The sequence below is a fragment of the Eptesicus fuscus genome, chromosome 7 (genome assembly GCF_027574615.1).
Source record: "Eptesicus fuscus isolate TK198812 chromosome 7, DD_ASM_mEF_20220401, whole genome shotgun sequence".
NCBI lineage: Eukaryota > Metazoa > Chordata > Mammalia > Chiroptera > Vespertilionidae > Eptesicus > Eptesicus fuscus.
The window spans coordinates 62,499,617-62,519,954 of record NC_072479.1 but is presented as its reverse complement, the minus strand read 5'-3'; the positions used below and the strand labels follow the sequence as shown (position 1 = coordinate 62,519,954).

The 20,338-nt window shown below is 38.6% G+C and overlaps 1 protein-coding gene across 1 annotated transcript in view; it reads left to right on the top strand.

Annotated features, from left to right (window-relative positions):
• Window positions 1–20,338, top strand: part of ARID2 (AT-rich interaction domain 2) — a 189,155-nt gene that overhangs the window by 146,866 nt on the left and 21,951 nt on the right. Inside the window, exon 16 of the mRNA XM_054719141.1 lies at window positions 791–939. Within this exon, the coding sequence (XP_054575116.1) occupies window positions 791–939 (149 nt within the window). The remainder of the gene's footprint in view (window positions 1–790; window positions 940–20,338) is intronic.

The window sequence follows — 20,338 nt, the reverse complement described above, 5'->3', positions numbered from 1 at the left end:
AATGAAATCTGAGTTAAGGATTCAAAGAAAATGTATTGCCTCAAATGTTTTAAGCTACATTATAATTATTTACCTATGTATTTTTCAGAGAGAAAGGGATGTGATATAGAAGGGTGGGGGAAACACCTTATATTTAAAAGGCTAATACCTACAATTAGAATCCTTTCAATTGTATTATTCATCAAAAGTTATAACTGAGCAACTTTAAAAACTAAAGTTGTTAGTTAAAACAGCTTACTGTAAAATAATATTGACAACATTTTACTTAAATGGTTACATTATTATTTTTTTACTCTGAAATTTCCTTTGCTTTCTACTATACTCTGTTTTATGCCACATTTATTACAAAATCTAAAAGGAAATATGCAAAGAAATAATAATTTGTAGTTGATTTGTTCTTGTGAAGAAGATGCGTAAGTAAATGAAATGGGTACATTTTATAGTCATTTTAATCTATAATTGTGTGTTGCTACCTAATTTATTAATATAAAAAATCTTAATTCTAAATAATGTATATTCTATAACAATAACAACAATGTGACCTTGCCTCTGTAGTCAAGTGAAATAAAGGAATCTGACTTCCTAAATATTTCTGTAAAAATAGCTATCTTCTTAAATCATTTTTTAAATTAAAAAAATACTTTTAAAAGATAGTCATTAAAACTACAAATGTAAATTTCATGTTAGAAGTGCACAACTACCAACATAATCAAACTTAGAAGCTTATACTATAAAATATGAATGTTTTCTAATGTCATCTCACAAATCATGCGGTTGTGCTTTTCCACAGAACACTCCTATGACGCCTTCACCAGCTGTACAAGTGCAGAGCCAGCCTAACAGTTCTCAGCCTTCTCCATTCAGTGCATCTAGTCAACATGGGGATTCAGTGAGAAAACCTGGACACAACTTCATGTGTCTGTGGCAGTCTTGTAAAAAGTAAATGGCAATTTTATTTGATATACATAAATGTTCTTTGTTTTAGAATGCTTTTACATTCAATTTCTGTCATCTATAGTTTATGAAAATTTTCTTTTTAAACCATTTTTAGCAAAAATATTTTATGTTAATTTAAGAGTGATGCTTATGTAGATCCGGTGGCACCTAAGCTAAGAAATTTATATAAATGTCGGAAAGAGCTTCAATGGTAGGCTGTTAGGGAATGTGTTTCAATATTAGTTTTTTTGTTTTGTTTTGCTTTTTTTGTCCTAGCATCTGACATATGTTAATACCAGATGTGAGTCATGTTATTTCCAAGGTTCTAACAAAGTAATTTGCAGAAAGTCATTAGTATGTTTGTTTGCTTTTGTTTTTTAATTCATTTCATTTCATTATATATTTTATTTTTAAATTATAGTTGATGTACAATATTAGTTTCAGATTTACAACTCCATGATTAGACACTTATATAATTTATGAAGTGATCACCCTAATAAATGTAGTACCCATCTGATATAGTTACTATAATATTATTGACTATATTCCCTGTGCTGTATTTTATTTCCCTGTGTCTATTCTATACCAATTTGTACTTCTAAATCCCTTTACCTTTTTCACCCATCCCCTAAGCTCCCTCCACTTTGACAACACTCAAAATGTCCTCTATATCTATGAGTCTGTTTCTGTTCTGCTTGTTTATTTTGTTTTTTAGATTCCACATGTAAGTGAAGTCATCTGGCATTTGTCTTTCTTTGTCTGACTTATTTCACTCAGCACAATACCCTCTTGTTATGGATCCATGTTGTGGATGGCAAGATTTCATTCTTTTTTATGGCTGAATCATATTCCATTATAAAGGGTGGGGCAAAAGTAGGGTTACAGTTGTGAGTATGCAAAACAATTTATTCTTATATTTTTATTTATTAATTATTTTCCATATGAACAACCATAAAGCTACTTTTGGCCCACCCTGTATATATGCACCACTTCTTTATCTGTTTGTCTATTGATGGACACTTAAGTTGCTTCCATATTTTTGCTATTGTAAAAAATGTTACAATAAACATATAAATATATGTCTCTTTGATTTAGTATTTTGGGTTTCTTTGAATAAACACCCAGAAGTGGAATTGCTGAACGTTTTTTTCCTCTTTTATAGTCTTTGCTTTAAGTCTGTTTTGTCTGGTGTAAGTTTTGCTACCCCAGCTGTTTTTTTTGTATATTTGTTTGTTTCCATTTTCATGAAATAACTTTTTCCATCCCTTTTCTTTCAGTCTGTGTCTTTCCAACTGAAGTGAGTCTCCTGTAGACAGCATATGTAAGGGTTATATTTTCTTTTCCATTCAGTCACCCTATGTCTTTGGAGCATTTAATCCATTTGATTTGCATTTAAAGTAATAGTTGTCCTGGCTAGGTAGCTCAGTTGGTTAGAGTGTTGTCTTGATACACCAAGGTTGCAGGTTCAGTCTTTGGTCAGGATACATACAAGAAGCAGCCAGTGAGTGAGTAAATAAGTGGAACAACAAATTGGTGTTTTTCTCCCTGTGTGTCTCTCTCTTTCCATTCCTCTCTTTCTCTAAAATTAATAAATAAAATTTATTAATTGTTAATAGATATGCATTTATTGCCATTTTATTATTCCTATTTTTAATCATTTTCTTAATGAGACCCTTTAATATGTCTTACACACTAGTTTGGTGGTGATGAATCCCTTTAGCTTTAGATTCATATCTAGGAAGCACTTGATGTGTGCTTTGATCCTAAATGATAGTTTTGCTGGGTAATCTTGGTTGCTTTTCATCACTTTGAATATTTCTTGCCAATTCCTCTGCCCTGCAAAGTTTCTGTTGATAAATCAGCAGACAGTCTTATGGGAGTTCCCTTGTAGGTAACTAACTGCTATTCTTTGCTGCTTTTAAGATTCTCTCTTTGGCCGAAACCGGTTTGGCTCAGTGGATAAAGTGTCGGCCTGTGGACTCAAGGGTCCCAGGTTCGATTCCGGTCAAGGGCATGTACCTTGGTTGCGTGCACATCCCCAAGTAGGGGGTGTGCAAGAGGCAGCTGATCGATGTTTCTCTCTCATCGATGTTTCTAACTCTCTATCCCTCTCTCTTCCTCTCTGTAAAAAATCAATAAAATATATTTTAAAAAAAAAGATTCTCTCTTTGTCTTTAACCTTTGCCTTTTTAATTATGATGTGTCTTGGTATGGGTCTCTTTGGGTTCATCTTATTTTGGACTCTGTGCTTATTGGACTTGTATCTCTATTCTATTATAGGTTAGGGAAGTTTTCTTGTCATTTTTAAAAATAGGTTTTTAGTTTCTTGCTCCTCTCTCTTCTCCTTCTGCCATCCCATGATGTGAATGTTGATACACGTGAAGTTGTCCCAGAGGCTCCTTATAGTATCCTCATTTGGGGGGAATCTTTTTCTTTTTGCTGTTCTGATTCAGTGTTTTTTGCTTCCTCATATTCCAAATCATTTATTTGATTCTCTGATTCATCTACTCTACTATTGATTCTCTGTAATGTATTTTTCATTTCAGTTATTGTGTTCTTCGCTTCTGAAGGGTGCTTTTTTTGTGTTTTCTATCTCCATTTTTGTTTCCTATCTCTTTGTTGAAGTTCTCACTAAGTTCATCTACTGTTCCCCTACTTTCATTGAGCATCCTTATAACCAGTGTTTTGAACTCTTGACTCTGCATCTGATAGATTCTATGTTTCCATCTTCTTTAGTTCTTTTTCTGGAGTTTTGTTCTGGTCTTTCATTTGGGACATATTTCTTTGTCTCCTCATTTTGGTTACCTCTCTGTGTTTGTGTCTTTGTGTAGGTAGAGCTGCTATGGCTCCTAGTCTTGGTACAGTGACCTTATGTAGTAGGTGTCCTGTAGGTTCCTGTGGCACAGCCCTCCAAGTGTGCCCTCCATGTGAGCTGTGTGCACCCTCCTTTTGTAGTTGTGCCTTGATTATTGTTAGCACATCAATGGGAGTGATTTACCCCCAGGCTGACCCCACAGAGCAGAACTCACTTTAGCAGGTCTCAGGTACCCAATGAGTCTACCAAGTTTGTTGATCATGGAGGTGGTGGGTGGTGCTTCAGCATGGTCTGAAGATGTCTATTGGGTACATTGGATCAGTGCCTCCTGGGAGGTGGAGGCCAATCTCAGCCATTGCTTATGCCCTGCCCAGGGCCACTGGACATGAGCTTCAAAATGATCTGCAGCTGGCTACTACTTGAGCTGGGCTTGGAGGTGTCTGGAAGATGTCAAGCTGTGAACCAAGGGTGCTAGTGCCAGGCCTGGGGTTACTTAGCAAAAGGTAGAGTTATGCTGCTTATTTGAGAGATTTTAGGAAAGTCTTTTAGGAAAATTGGCAGCACGAGCCAAGACAGGCCTTTTGTAAGGAAAAGTCTGAAGGACTTGGGTGGGCCCAAAAGTTGGGTTGGGTGGGGTCTCAGGCAGTCATCAGGGTGGGGCTAACTGTTAAATTAATCAGGTTGATGGAGACTCAGAAATAGCGCCTGCCTTTGGGTTCTTTGGGGGAAGGGCTCAGAAAAGGAACAACGGCCTTTGCCAGCACTTCTGTCTGGAAGAAAGCTACCCCTCCAGCTCTTGACCTGATGCCAGACAGTTCAGTTCCTATCCGTGTGTCCCCAGTGGCAGTTGAGCTGCTTTGCTAGCATTGGAGCTCAGAGGGAGTGAGTCCAAGTATGTCTGACTGCACCCTTTAAAGAATGCCTTATGTCCAGCCAGTGTGGCTTGGTGGTTGAGTGTCGACCTATGCATCAGGAGGTCAAGGTTTGATTCCCAGACAGGGCATATTCCTGGGTTGCAGCCTTGATCTCTAGTGCAGGATGTTTAAGAGGCAGTCTTTCAGTAGTTCTCCTTCATCATTGATATTTCTATGTCTCCCTCTCCCTTCCTCTCTGACATCAATAAAAACATTAAAAAAAAAAAAAAAAAAGAATGCCTAGGACTCCAGCAGCACTTTGTCTCACTCAGCCACATTTTCTGCTGGTTTTCACAGCCAGAAGTTATGGGGACTTCTCTTCCCAGCACTGGAACCCTGGGCTCGGCAGGGCCAGGTGTGGGCCTGGGACCCCTGGCTCCCCAGGAAGGACCTCTGCTGCTGAGATATCCCTCCAACTTTTTAACCACAGGTGGGTTGGGGACCAGCCCATTCTGCATATCTTTCCCTCCTACCAGTCTCAATGTGGCTATTCTCTATATTTTTAAATGAGTATTTCTGTTCAGGTAGATTTCAGGTGGTTTTGAAATGGTTGTTCTGTGGTGTAGTTGTAATTTTGATGTGGTTGTGGGAGGTTACTAGTACTGCATTTACCTACATCGCCATCTTGACTGGAAGCCCAGTGTTAGTTTTCAACGAGAGAATCTGATTTTTTTGTTTGGCTATGAAGAGAGATAGGTTTTTTTAAAGTGACTATAAGTTAGTGGACACTGAAGAATTTCTATATATTGAAACTTAAAGTTAATAATCTGTTAGGAAAAATGGCTTGTCTTAAATTTGATTAAAACAAAATCTTAGTTCCTTTAACAATACTCAGCCAAGAACCTTTGCCATGTCACATTTTAGAGTTCTAAGACTAATGTACTTGTCTTAATGAAATAATACTCTCATCTTTTAGATATCAAAGATGCTCTTTCACTTTTCCTAACTGATAGCAGAAATCAGATAATTTTAAAAATTATATTTGCTCTTTATAATATTAGACTTTGTATTTCACTGTGAACTTCATATACAGATTTGTTGTAGGATTGTGGCTATCAATATAGCCCAGGGATTGTTAACAGTATGCAAAATTTTTTTGGACAGTGTTTCTCATCTTAAAATCTCAACCCAGAAGTGGGGTCATGAGATCATCTTGTTCAGTCTCTACCAGTGAGTTTTTGCCTCATTCCTTTGCAATTAAAAAATGAATAAAATATATCAGAGTCTATTCATGTTAGTAAGGGTAAGTATTGTTTCTAGTTATATATTGTGTCCACATGGGGGCAGGATCTTTGACCACATGGGGCAGCTATATTGTGTGTTGCAGTGATGGTCAATCAGCATATTACTCCTTTATTAGATAGGATAGAGGCCTGGTACAGGGGTGGGGGCCAGCTGGTTTGCCCTGAAAGGGTGTCCCTGATCAGGGTGGGGTTCCCTTGGGGCGTGGGGCGACCTGAGCGAGGGGCCTGTGGTGGTTTGCAGGCCAGCCACGCCCCCTGGCAACCCAAGCGGAGGCCCTGGTATCTGGAATTTATTTTCCTTCTACAATTGAAACTTTGTAGCCTGGAGCGGAGCCAAGCCTGGGGCTCCCTCTGCAGCGGCAGCCATTTGTGTTGGGGTTATAATTGAAACTTTGTTGCCTTAAGCGGGTGGGCCCTGCCAGGGTGTTCGGAAAGCTTTGCTTCCCCTGTTGCCGGTGGCAACCCTGGCCTGCTCTTTCAAGCTCCATTCTGACTCCATTTCTGTTTGAATTCGTTTACCTTCTATAATTGAAACTTTGTAGCTTGAGTGGAGGCTTAGGCCTGGCAAGGGCAGGCGGAAAGCTTGTTTCCCTGTGTTGCCTGGGAAACCTTGCTCTCTGTGGCTGTAGCCATCTTGGATGGGTTAATTTGCATACTCACTCTGATTGGATGGCGGGTGTGGCTTGTGGGCGTGGTTTGTGGGTGTGTCGGAGGTATGGTCAATTTGCATATTTGTCTATTATTAGGTGATATATGTGTATGTGCTAGATCATAGTGTATAATCTGTTTGTCAAAAAGGTTCTTTAGTCCTAGTTGGTGTGGTTCAGTTGGTTGGAGCATCATCCCATGCACCAAAAGGTTTTGGGTTTGATTCCCAGTTAGGGCACATACCTAGGTTGCAGGTTTGATCCCTAGTCAGAATGTGTAGGAAAGGCAACTGAACGATGTTTCTTTCTCTCCCTTCCTTCCTCTCTTAAAAAAAATTTTTTTTAAGGTTGCTTAAAAATTAGTGCTCTAGGCTGTTTCTGATTATTTTTTTCATTCATTTAATTCAACCATATATCTTTTTTGTGTGTGTAGCTTTTGGAATAGGTACTCTACTAATACTATTTGTTGACTAAAAAGTTTAATAATAGCTGCTTTACTTGAAGTGTCTAGAGTATTTTAAGAAATCACCCTGGCCAAGTAGCTCAGTTGGTTAGTGTTGCTATTTAAAGTTGCAATAATCATATGCTTTAATGCTTTCATAGAATTAAAGTGGTTTTGAATATGCATTTAACCTGTTTTTATGATTGTATCTGTAGTACGATCATACTTTACATAGACTTTTTGTATTTGTAATTCTTTTTTTCTGTATATTATATAGATTGTTTAATTGAGCCACCCACACTTGTACCATGGTATCAGTGCATACTAGGATTGTGTTTTTCATCTGCAGGCATGTATCTTGAAAAAATGGAGACACCCCCTCCCCCCTCCCCCCTCCCCTTTAAACATAATCTACACCTCTGCAGAAAAAGAATATTAATCCCTTCAATATAGGGTGGGCCAAAATGGGCTTACAGTTGTGAGCATGCAAAACCCTTAATGACTGTTTCTCATACTCACAACTGTAAACCTACCTTTGGCACACTCTGTATTGAGTTCTTCAGATATCAGTCAGTATTTACATTTCTCCATTTGTTTTGTTTATTTAGAGTTTGAATTGGTATACAAGATTGCCTCTGGTTGAGAAGTCCTTTAAATCTCTTTTAATCTGTAGATTACCTCCCCCTCCCTCTTGTTTTCCTTGCAGTTTTTCATTGATAAAAGTAGTTCATTTGTCCTGTAGAGCATCACAATCTGAATTTTGCTGGTATTGTTTGGCATGTTACTCTGGCCCTATATTTTCTCTCAGTTGGTAGTTAGGTCTAGATGTTTGATCAGATTCTGGTGTGATTTTTATAAACAACCATTTTATTGTTAATAATTCTTTATTGTTGAAACTATTACATATGTCGCCTTTTTTCCCCATTGACCCCCTCCAGCCCGCCCCAGTCCTCCCGCTCCCCATCCCAGGCCTTCAGCTCCCTATTGTCTGTGTCCATGGGCTATGCATTCAAGGTCTTTGGTTGATTACCTCCCACCCATCCACCCTCCTGCCTTCCCTCCGAGATTCTGCACTCTGTACCATGCTACCAACATTTTAGAAATGACATGGGTACTTCCATCAGGAGATATGTAATATCTTGTCTCTATTTTTGTGACATAAACAGCCATTAGAATCATTGCATAGATCCATTAATTCATTAAGTGTTTTAAAATGTAAAAGTTCTTTTATCAACACTTTGATTTTTCTGAGGAATAGTTTCTAGAGAAAAGGTTAGGTAGGTTTTTTATTATTTCTCTTATTTACCAATTTTCAAAATAATGAGTTGTTTACTAACACTATACAAAGGTGACCATGAGGTTTGGTTGGTTGGTGGTTTTTTATTTCAGTATCATTATAAATGAAATTATTAATTTAAACATTTTGAGATGTTTTAATCCATTGCAGTTATTATGTACTACTTGATGTTCCATCCAATTGTCGTATCTTTGGCTATTGAAGGCCTATTCAAGCTGGTTTCCAAGTCCTTTGGTTGTGATCTTAATATAATTTTTTTGATAGCTTTCTTGCTTTCTGTTAGACAGAATGTTTCAGGCTTCTCTTGTACATTTCCTGCCCCATACCTGGAATAAAGTATTTCTGCAAGGACATCTGGTTGTGTTTTAATGAGAAATGGTATTTAAGCTCCTACTCATCGCTTTTAAGTTAGTTATTGTTTCAAGGACTTTTCAGTTGACAGACGAGAAAAATAAATGGTTTTTATCTCATGTTTAGAAAGACCTTCTCAAGTTTAGATTATAAAATACACATTTTATTGCCTTCCACTACTTTAATATTTTAACTTTTTGTTCCATCTATAATTTAGTTTCATGTATCTAGCTTTATTGTTTTCCAAATGGCTAACATATTAACTAGTTCATCTTTCCCTTAGGCATTTGAATTGTCACCTTTGATATATACTAAATTCCTATATACTTTTATATCTGGATTATTTGTTATTCTACTGGTTTGTATCCTTATCATACCTTCACTGTAAATTTTAATGTTAGATATGGCAAGTTCCCGCTCTTAATTATTTTTTTCAGAGTATTTCCCATTATCTTTTCAAGCACTTAACCTTGTACCAGGCACTGTACTACTTTTGGTTTTGTTTTGTTTTTAAATCCTGACCTGAGGATATTTTTTCTTTTTGTAGAGAGAGAGAGTGAAGGGAAGGGAAGAGGGGGAGAGAGAGATAAACATTGACAGGAGATACATTGATTGGTTGTCTCCTGCACCCGCCCAGCTAAGGCCAGGATCAAACATGCAGCCAAGGTACATGCACTTAACCGGAACTTGAACCCCAGACCCTTTGGTCTGTGGGCTGGTGCTTTAACCACTGAGAAAAACCAGCTAGGGCCTACTTTTTAAAATTAGAATGATGTATAATTCAGAGTTGGTACCTGCATAGATACTTCTTATTTCAAATAAACCTCAAAATGTTTCTAGAGATCCTCCAAAAAAACATGTTGGGATTTTCATTTTAATTGCTTTTAATGAGTAGGTATTTTTTGTTTGTGCTTAATAGTGAACATTTCCCAATATTGATTTTTCCCTTACAAGTAAAAGGTATCAACCCATGGTATTATGTAGTCTTATTTACCCAAGTAGAGCTTTAATATTTTCTTCACATAAATTATGCAACTTTATTAATGTTATTGCCAGTTGTGTTTCTTACTTTTTATTGCTATCATAAATGGTCTTATTATATTTTTCAACTGATAGTTGTTTTCTATATTAATACTGCTTATCCTCTCATCCAATTGTAATATCTAATGTTTCCAGACAGTTACGTACTCTTAGTGATAGTATTTATTCTTACCTTTTTTAAAAAAAATTAGTGGACTATTTTTTAAAGCAGTTTTAGGTTTATAGAAAAATTGAATAGAGTACCCATATACTGCCTCTTTCCTGCATAGTTTCCTTTAATATTAATTGATATCTTGAATTATTATTATATATAGTTTTTGATTGATGAGTAATATTTACTAGTATATGTTATTATTAACTAAAGTCCATAGTTTCCAATAGGTTTCAGTTGTTGTGTTATATAGTTTTACTAGAGGCCCAGTGCACAAATTCGTGCACGGGTGGGGTCCGGCTGGCCTGCCTGATCGGGGCCAGGCTGGCCGGGGGGGAGGGGCCGCGGGAGGTTGGCTGGCTGGCCCTGCCCCAAATCAGGCCAGTTGGCCAGCCACAGTGTACATCATAGCGACCTGTCGTTCCAGTCACTTTGCTTTTATATATATATACTAGTGGCCAGGTACACGAAATTCATGCACGGGGGCGTGTCCCTCAGCCTGGCCTGCACCCTCTCGCAATCCGGGACCGCTGGCTCCTAACCGCTCACCTGCCTGTCAGCCTGATCAACCCCAATTGTCTCCCCCGCCCCCCCGCTTTCCGGCTTGATCACCCCTAACTGCCCACCTGATTGCCCCCAACTGCCCCTCCTGCCAGCCTGATTGCCCCTAACTGCCTCTGCCTCGGCCCTGCCACCATGGCTTTGTCCAGAAGGACGTCCGGAAGGTCTCCGGAAGGTCTCTTGGTGTAATTAGCATATTACTCTTTTATTAGTATAGACTGGAGGCCCAGTGCACGAAATTCATGCACTGGGGGGGGAGGGTTTCCTCAGCCTGGCCTGCACCCTCTCGCAATCTGGGACCCCTCGGGGGATGTCCGACTACCAGTTTAGGGGATTGGGCCTAAACTGGCTGTCGGACATCTCTCTTGCAATCCGGGACTGCTGGCTCCTAATCGCTCGCCTGCCTGCCTGCTTGATCTCCCCTAACCACTTACCTGCCTGCCTGATCGCCCCTAACCACTCTCCTGCCTTCCTGATCACCCCTAACCACTCTGCTTGCCTGCCTGATCGCCCCTAACCACTCGCCTAACTGCCTGATTGCCCCTAACCTCCTCTTCCTGCTTGCCTGATTGCCCCTAACTCCTCTGCCTGCCTAATCACCCCTTAACTGCTCACCTGCCTGCCTTATCGCCCCTAACTGCCTCTGCTGCAGCCCCCGCAGCAGCAGCTTCGTCTGGAAGGACATCCGGAAGGACATCTGGAAGGTCGTTTGGCTGTCTGGTCTAATTAGCATATTTATTATTATTATTATTTTTTTTAAATATATTTTATTGATTTTTTTACAGAGAGGAAGGGAGAGGGATAGAGAGCTAGAAACATCGATGAGAGAGAAACATCGATCAGCTGCCTCCTGCACACCCCCCACGGGGGATGTGCCCGCAACCAAGATACATGCCCTTGACCAGAATCGAACCTGGGACCTTTCAGTTCGCAGGCCGACGCTCTATCCACTGAGCCAAACCAGTTTTGGCAGCATATTTATTATTATAGTTAGACTAGAGACCCGGTGCACAAAAATCGTGCACTTGGGGGGTCCCTCAGCCCAGCCTGCTCCCTCTTGCAGTCCAGGAGTCCTCGGGGAATGTCCAACTGACGGCTTAGGCCCGCTCGGCAGTCAGACATCCTTAGTGCTACCACGGAGGAGGGAGAGGCTCCCGCCACTGCCCCTGTGCTCGCCAGCTATGAGCCCGACCTCTGGTTGAGCAGTGCCCCCCCTGTGGGAGCACACTGACCACCAGGGGGCAGCTCCTGTGTTGAGCATCTGCCCCTTGGTGGTCAGTGTGCATCATAGTGACCGGTCGTTCTGCCTTTTGGTCGATTTGCATATTAGCCTTTTATTATATAGGATGGATTTTGATAATACATAATGCCATGTATCCACTATTACAGAGTCACTCAGAATAGTTTCACCACCCTCCCTTGTTTCACCTATTTATCTCTTCTCACTACCTCCATTCCCAGACCCTAGCAGGTACTGATTTTTTACTTTCTAAACAGTTTTGTCTTTTCCAGAATGTCATATTGTTGGAATCATACAGTATGTAACCTTTCAGACTGGGTTCTTTCACTAGCAGTATAGTTGTGGGTACATGAAACACAGAGTTCTATTCTTACACTATTATTTATTAATTATTGTATTATTTTCCATACGAACAACTATAAACCTACTTTTGCCCCATTCTGTATATATTTAAAGTTTCTCCATGTTTTTTCTGGCTTGATGGCTCATTTCTTTTTCTTGCTGAATAATGTTACTTTGTATGGATGTACCAGTTCAGTGGTTGGCAAACTCATTAGTCAACAGAGCCAAATATCAACAGTACAACGATTGAAATTTCTTTTGAGAGCCAAATTTTTTAAACTTCTAACACCACTTCTCCAAAATAGACTCGCCCAGGCCATGGTATTTTGTGGAAGAGCCACACTCAAGGGGCCAAAGAGCCGCATGTGGCTCGCAAGCTGCAGTTTTCCGACCACGGTACCATTTTACTTATCCATTTACCCGTTGACATTTTGGCTGCTTCTGGGTTTTGGCAACAATAAATAAAGATGTTATAAAAGTTTGTGTGCAGGTTTTTGTATGGACACAATTTTTCAACTCATTTGGGTAAATACCTAGTATAACAACTGTTTGATCGTATGGTAAGACATGTTTAGCATTGTAAGAAACTGCCAAACTGTTTACCAAAGTGGCTGTACCACTGCATTTCTACCCACAGTGAAGGCGAGTTCCGGGAGCTCCACATCCTCATCAGCACTTGGTATTGTCAGTTTTCCAGGTTTTGGCCATTCCAGTAGATGTGCACCGTATTTGTTTTAGTTTGGGTTTCCCTATTGATGAAAGATCTTGAGCATCTTTTCGTATGCTTATTTACCATCTATAGATTACCTTTGATGGGGTGATATAAGACATTATTTTGCCAATATTTTAGTAATCCATGGATATTAGATTTTGTCAAATGCTTTTTCTGTCTCTATTAATATGTTCATATGATTTTCTTTTTAGCCTGTTGATGTGATGGATTACATCAATCAGTTTTTGAATGTTGAAATAATCCTTGTATACCTGGAATGAATGAATTAATGAATGAATGAATTTTTGGCTTGGCTTAAGATATTTATTCACTGCTCTCACAGTTAGCCTCAATGGCTCAGCAAAGGGGTAGTGAAGCAGGGTAGGGGCATACAGTGACACAGTGCATCCCTCATTTTTCATTGTTACATAGCAGTTTTTATACATTTTTTGCTTCAATTTGCTAATATTTTTTTGTGGATTTTTATACCTATGTTCATGAGTGATAACGGTCTGTAGTTTTCCTGACTTTGCTTTTGGTATTTGAGTAATGCTGGCCTCATATAGGGAGTTAGGAAATGGATTTTCTGTTAGGAATTATAGAGCACTAAAGGCCTGATGCACGAAATTTGGGCAAGGGACTTCAGCCACCGAGGCTTTATCTGGAAAGTCATCCGGAAGGACATCCGGAAGGTCGTTCAGCTGTCCAGTCTAATTAGCATATTATGCTTTTATTATTATAGATATAGATAGATTAGTATTATTTCCTCCGTAAATGTTTGGTAGAAGTCACCAGTAAAATCATCTTGTCCTGGTGGTTTCTTTTTTAGAAGGTTATTAATCAATGATACATTTACTTTAATAGTCATAGGCTTAGTCAGATTATCTGTTTCTCCTTGTGTGAGTTTTGGCAGATTGTGTCTTTTTGAGAATTAGTCTATTTCATCTAAGTTACCATATTTGTGGCATAGAGTTATTCATAATATTCCTTTATTATCTCTTTAATGTTGTGGGCTCAGTAGCAAGAGCTACTGATATTAAAATTTGTGACTTCTCCCTTTTTTTTTTTTCTTGGATAAGCTGACTAGAGCTTTATCTATTTTTTTTATCTTTTCATAGATCCAGCTTTTGATCTGGTTGATTTTTTTTCTATTGATTCCCTGTTGTCATTTAATTTATATCTGCTCTAACTTTTATTATTACTGTTTGCTTTGAGCTTATATTGCTCTTCTTCCTCTAGTTTCTTTAAGGTGGAAGCTTAAGTTATTGATTTTAGATATTTTCTAATGTGTGTATTTAATGCTATAACTTTCCCTCTAGATACTGCTTTACCTGTAAAATTTTCATAAATTGTATTTTCATTTTCACTTAGTTAAAAATATTTTAGAAGTGTGCTATTTAATCTCCAAATATTTTGGAATATTCCAGCTATCTTTTTGTTAGTGACGTCTAGTTTAATTCCATTGTGATCTAAGAGCATACTTTATATGATTTTTATTCTCTTAAATTTGTTAAGGTGTGTTTTGCATCCTGGAATGTGGTCTATCTTGGTGAATGTTCCAAGTGGGCATGAGAAGAATGTATTTTCTGCTGTTGAAGTATTATATAAATGTCAGCTGGATTCAATTGATTCATGGTACTATTCAGTTCATCTCTATCTTTACTGATTTTCTGCCTGGTGGATCTGTCACTTACTGAAAGAGTTTTACATATAATATTTCTTTATTTCTCCTTGCAGTTCTATCAGATTTTGACTCATATTTTGATGCTTTGTGTTAGGAGCATATACCTTAAGAATTGTATGTCTTTGTAAAGAATTGACCTCTTTATCATTATGTAGTGTTCCTCTTTATCCCTCATAATATCCTTTCTTGGAATTCTGCTTTGTCTGTAATTAATATAATAACTCCCAACTTCCTTTTGATTAGTGTTAGCATGATATATCTTTCACCATCCCTTTAATTTTAATCTGTCTTTATATTTATCCACACATAGTTGGGTGTTTTTTTTATCCACTCATACTTAAAGTGATTATCAATACAGATGCATTAATATCATATATTTAAATGTCTATTTCACTTGTTTTTTGCCTCCTTTGTCTTCCCATGTTATTCTGCATTCTTTGTTTTTAATTGAGTATTTTATGTTTTAATTTTCTCTGTTAGCATATCAATTTTTTTTTAAATTTTTTATGTTTGTTATGGAATTTGAAATATGTATTTACAGCTAATGTAAGTCTACTTTCAAACAACAATGTCCCTTCATAGGTGGTGCAGGAATTCTTACTCCTTCCCTTATGCTGTTGCTGTCATTTATTTATTCAAAAGCTATAATCACCAAATACATTGTTGCTATTATTTTGAAACTTGAGTTACTAGATCAGTTAAGAATATGAAAAATAAAATATTTTCTTTTACGTCCATTTATTCCTTTTCTGACATCCTTAAGGCAAATCTACTGTGCAAATGCCCTTAGTTTTTGTCTCAGAAAGTCTTTATTACTCTTTCACTTTTGAAAAATAATTCTGTGGACACAAAATTCTAGGTTGGTGGATGTTTTTCTTTCAACACTTTAAATATTTCACTCTACTCTTCTTGCTTGCAGGGTTCTCAAGAGACATCAGTATAATGTTACCCTTTCTCTTCTATCATTAAGGTGTGTTTTTCCTCTGGTTTCTTTCAAGATATTTTGTCTTTGATTTTCAGCAGTTTGAATATGATGTGCCTAGGTGTAGTGTGTGTGTGTGTGTGTGTGTGTGTGTGTGTGTGTTTTAACATTTATCATATTTAGTGTTCTCGGAGTTTCCTAGTTCTGTGGTTTAGTTAGGGTATCATTACTTTTTGGAAAATTCTCAGCCATTCCTCAACTACTGCTTCTGTTTTTTTTCTCTCTTTCCATTATTTGTATATTGCACTTTTTGTAATTGTCTCACAGTTCTTGGATATTCTGTTTCCTTCAAACCCCCCCCCCCCCAATTCTTTTTTCTCATTGTTCTTCAGTTTGTGAAGTTTCTAATTAACATATCTTTAAGTTTACCAGTTCTTTCTTTGGCCATGTGCAGTCTTCTTATGATCCCATCAAGGCATTCTTTATTTCTGTTATAGTTTTTTTTATTCCTGGTATTTCCTTTTGATTCTTAGTGTCTCCATATCTCTGCCTATATTAGCCTTCTCTTGCAGATTGTCACTTTTCCATTAGAGCCTTAGCATATTGATCATAATTATTTTAAATACTTGTTTTTAATTCCAAAATCTCTGCCATATGTGTGTCTGGTTCTGATGTTTGCCTTGTCTCTTCAGACTCTGGTTTGTTTTTTTGTTATTGTATTGTATTGTTTGTTTTACATTTAGCTTGCCTTACACGTTTTTGTTGAAAGCTGGAAATGTTGTATCACTTAATAGGAACTGAGGTTTATCTGGCTAGGAGTTTGCTGTGTTTAATGTTTGCCGTGGCTGTAAGTGTCAGAGGCTTCAATTTACTTTAGTATTTTGGTGGGTTTTTTGCCTTGCCTTGTTGTCTTTGGGATTCCTTAGAAACTTCTTTTTAAATAGAGTATGTATCTTACAGGTCTCTCCATTGTAACCCACTGTTATATTGGAGTCCTGTTGATGTGGTGATAAGGGATTGGGAAGGGGAAGCATTATATAATCTTATGATTAAGTCACACTGTTTTAGTGGCCTTGATTCTAAGGGCTGTGACTTTGAGAAGAGTTTCTTAGCCTATTTTTTTCTCTACCCCTCCGTCCCCTATGTGACATTCAGAGTTATAAGGGAGCTGGAGTTAACTAGTTGCTCTTCCCCTAGGTCAGATAAGGTTCTAATAAAGTAATTTTCTTGGAGGGCAGGCCTATAATATGGACATGTTTTTTAATGATTACTTTCTCCCTCCCCCTGCTGGAAATGCTAGGGAGTTTTTCTTCATTCTTCACAATGAGAACCTGATAGGGTTCCTTGAAGTAAAACTCACAAAAGTATGGCTTCTCTGCAGAGAGTGGCCCACCAGGAGTTTTTAGTTTTCAAGACAGTCCATACTAGGCCTCCATCAATTCATCATTACTGCTTAATGTTTTCAAAAATTTTAAAGAATATTTTGATTTTTAGAAAGAGAAGAAGAGACAGGGAGGGAGAGGGAGAGAGAAAGAAATATCACTGTGAGAACACATCGATTATTTGCCTCATGCACGCCTCCTACCTGTGATTGAGCCCACAACCTGGGCATGTGCCCTTGACCAGGAATCAAACCAGCACTGGACAACATTTCTGGTGCACAGGAGGACACTCAACCAATTGAGCCACACTGGCCAGGTGCAGGGAATTTTTATTTTCATGTGGATACTCTTGAACTTTTCCAATTTCTTTAAATGAACATGTTTGTTGTGTGGGGTGTGGGGTAGGTTATTGATGGAAGGGAGTAGTAAGAAATTGTTTTAGATACTAATACACAATAGTGGCATCCCACCTCATCTTTTATTCTCCCACTCCAGCCCAGAAGACTCCATAAAATTCTGAAAACTCAACATCTGTTTTGCATTGAAATTATATTTAAACTAGAGGCCCAGTGCACAAAATTCGAGCACTTGGGGAGGGGGGGTTCCCTCAGCCCAGATTGCAAGAGGGCGCAGGCCAGCCCGAGGGACCCCACCAGTACACAATCGGGGCTAGGGAGGGACCACGGGAGGGCTCCAGATGGTGTCCGGCCTGTCTCACTCAGTCCCGATTGGCCAGACCCCAGCAGCAAGCTAACCTACCAGTTGGAGCGTCTGACCCCTGGTGGTTAGTGTACGTCATAGTGACTGGTCGACCGGTTGACTGTCTGCCCCCTGGTGGTCAGTGCACGTCATAATGAGTGGTTGAGTGGCCTTGGCATATCATTAGCATATTATGTTTTGATTAGTTGAATGGCCAACTGGACGACCAGACACTTAGCATATTAGGCTTTTATTATATAGGATGTTTTATATTCAGATATTTTATTTAATGGATTTAGAAACCTTTATTTGTTTCCACTCTTATGATCATTGCAACCAGCTTCATTTATTATATTAGAACTTCACTTTGCACCATATTGAATGGTTTGTAATCACTTTAGTACTTAGATAAATAGAGAGAAAATAGCCTTAGGATGAGGGGAAAGGTAAGTAAGAGGGAAATAATAGACTCTTCTATTGGGCAGGCAAAGTAATAAGTACTTTAAAATCCCTGTTGTCTTAGTCATATGCACACAGTTGTATATATTTAGTAATTAAAATGGATTTAAAGAAATACAAACTTTATTTTTTTCTTGTGTGTCTGATAAATTCATTAATTTTGTGTATTATAAATAAACTTGATTAATTTAATATATTGTGAAATCATTTAGAAATAGCTCTCATTTGGACTACTGACTACTAGTAGTAGTACATTTGGGTTTTGATTTATGTGTGTATATGTGTGTGTGTGTGAGTGTGTATGAACAGCTTTACCTTTTTAATTAATCTAATAACATTTAGGTAAAAATTGTGAAAACCCAATAAAAAGTGCCTTTTTGTGACAATTTTTAGTTTATATAGCACAACTTCAGTCTATTTATTTCATACTAATGAAGAAGCATTGTGAGTACAGTAGGTCCCGTCTTGTCCACAGGGAATATGTTCCAAGATTCCCAGTGGATGCCTGAAACTACAGATAGTATCAAACCCTATATACAGGTACACTATGTTTTTGCTTATACATGCATATCTATGATGAAGTTTAACTTAAAAATTAGGCACAGCCATGACTGGTTTGGCTCAGTGGATAGAGTGTTGGCCTGCGGACTGAAGGGTCCCAGGTTCGATTCCTGTCAAGGGCACGCCGTACCTTGGTTGCAGGCTCCTTCCTGGCCCAGGCCCTGGTTGGGGCTCGTGCAGGGGGCAACCACTTGATGTGTTTCTCTCACATCAATGTTTTTCTCTGTCTTTCCCTCTCTCTTCCACTCTCCCTAAAAATCAATGGAAAAATATCCTTGGGTGAGGATTTAAAAAAAAAAAAATATATATATATATATATATATATATATATATATATTAGGCACAGCCTGTCCAGTGTGGTTCAGTTGGTTGGAGCACTGTCCCATTCACCAAAAGGTGGCATGTTCAATTCCTGCTCAGGGCACATACAGACCCAGGTTGCTGGTCCAGTGTAAATGAGATCCATGTTTCTCTTTCTCAATTATAGAAATATCCTATGTAATAAAAGGCTAATAGGCAAATCGACTGAACAGCGGAACGACCAGTCGCTGTGACATGCACTGACCACCAGGAGCTAGACACTCAATGCAGGAGCTTCCCCCTGGTGGTCAGTGCGCTCCCACAGGAGGAGCGCCGCTCAGCCAGAAGCCGGGTGCAGCAGCGGTGGCGGGAGCCTCTCCCACCTCCACCTGCAGCGCTAAAGATGTCTGACTGATGGCAGGGAGTGGGCCTAAGCTATCAATCGGACATCACCCGAGGGCTCCCAGACTGTGAGAGGGCGCAGGCCAGGCTGAGGGACCCCCCTCCTTACCCCTGAATGTATGAATTTCGTGCACCTCTAGTACTGTAGTACTGTAATAAAAGTTATATGACTGTAGTCTCTCTCAAATATCTTATTGTGCTAACTCACCCTTCTTGTGATGTTTTAAGATGGTAGAATGTTAAACCTATGCCTGAATTTGCATAACCATCCCTTACTTGCAGTTGCAGTAAATAGCGGTGTCAGTCGTTTCCAGGATCACTTGCTGAAGTCTTGTTCAGTGCTTTCTGATGCAACACATTGCTGTCAATTGGAACATATGTTTTGTTCATGTCTTCCACCCACAGATTTAAAGCCTTTTCTATCATAACTAAGCACTTTTCACATGCTGTAGCTGTAACTTTTTCAGTTTGAGGCTCAACGGCAAAACTAGCAGGATGATTTTTTTCTTCTTCACAATTACATGGATAGAAGATTCATTCTTACCATAGATCTTAGCAAACTCAGCATACAATTTTTTCCTTAATAAGTTGAGAACTTTCACCTTTTTGAAGGAACCACTTTGTGGCTTCTCTTTAGAATAGCTGAATTTTTAGCATTGCTACTCTTATGCTTTGGATCCATTATTAAGTAAAATAAGGATTACTTGAACTCAAGCACTGCAATGCTATGACAATCTGATAACTCAGCTGTTAAATGACTAATTGGCAGAGAGTGTATAGGGCATGGATACACTGGTCAAAGGGATGATTCATGTCTGGGTAGGAAGGAGCTGGATAGCATGAGATTTCATGATGTTACTCAGAATGGCGCACAATTTAAAACTAATGAAATTATTTCTTTCTGGAATGTTCTATTTACTATTTTCAGACCACAGTTGACCACAGGAAGCTGAAATTGTGAAAAGTGAAATCATGGATAAGGGGGGACAACGGTACTAAAAATTCAAAGAAATTCCAAAACTAAAAATGTGCTTAGTAATGTTGCTTTTACCTGAAACTTCTTTTGTATTACATCCCCATGATTTGTTTATTTTATAACTAGAGGTTTGTACCTTTTGACTCCCTCCCCTCATTTTGCCCATACCTCGATCCCCACCTCTGACAACCACTAACCTGTTCTCTTTATCTGGGAGCTTGGGGTTTCGCTTTGTGTGGGTATTTTGTTTTTTTAGATTC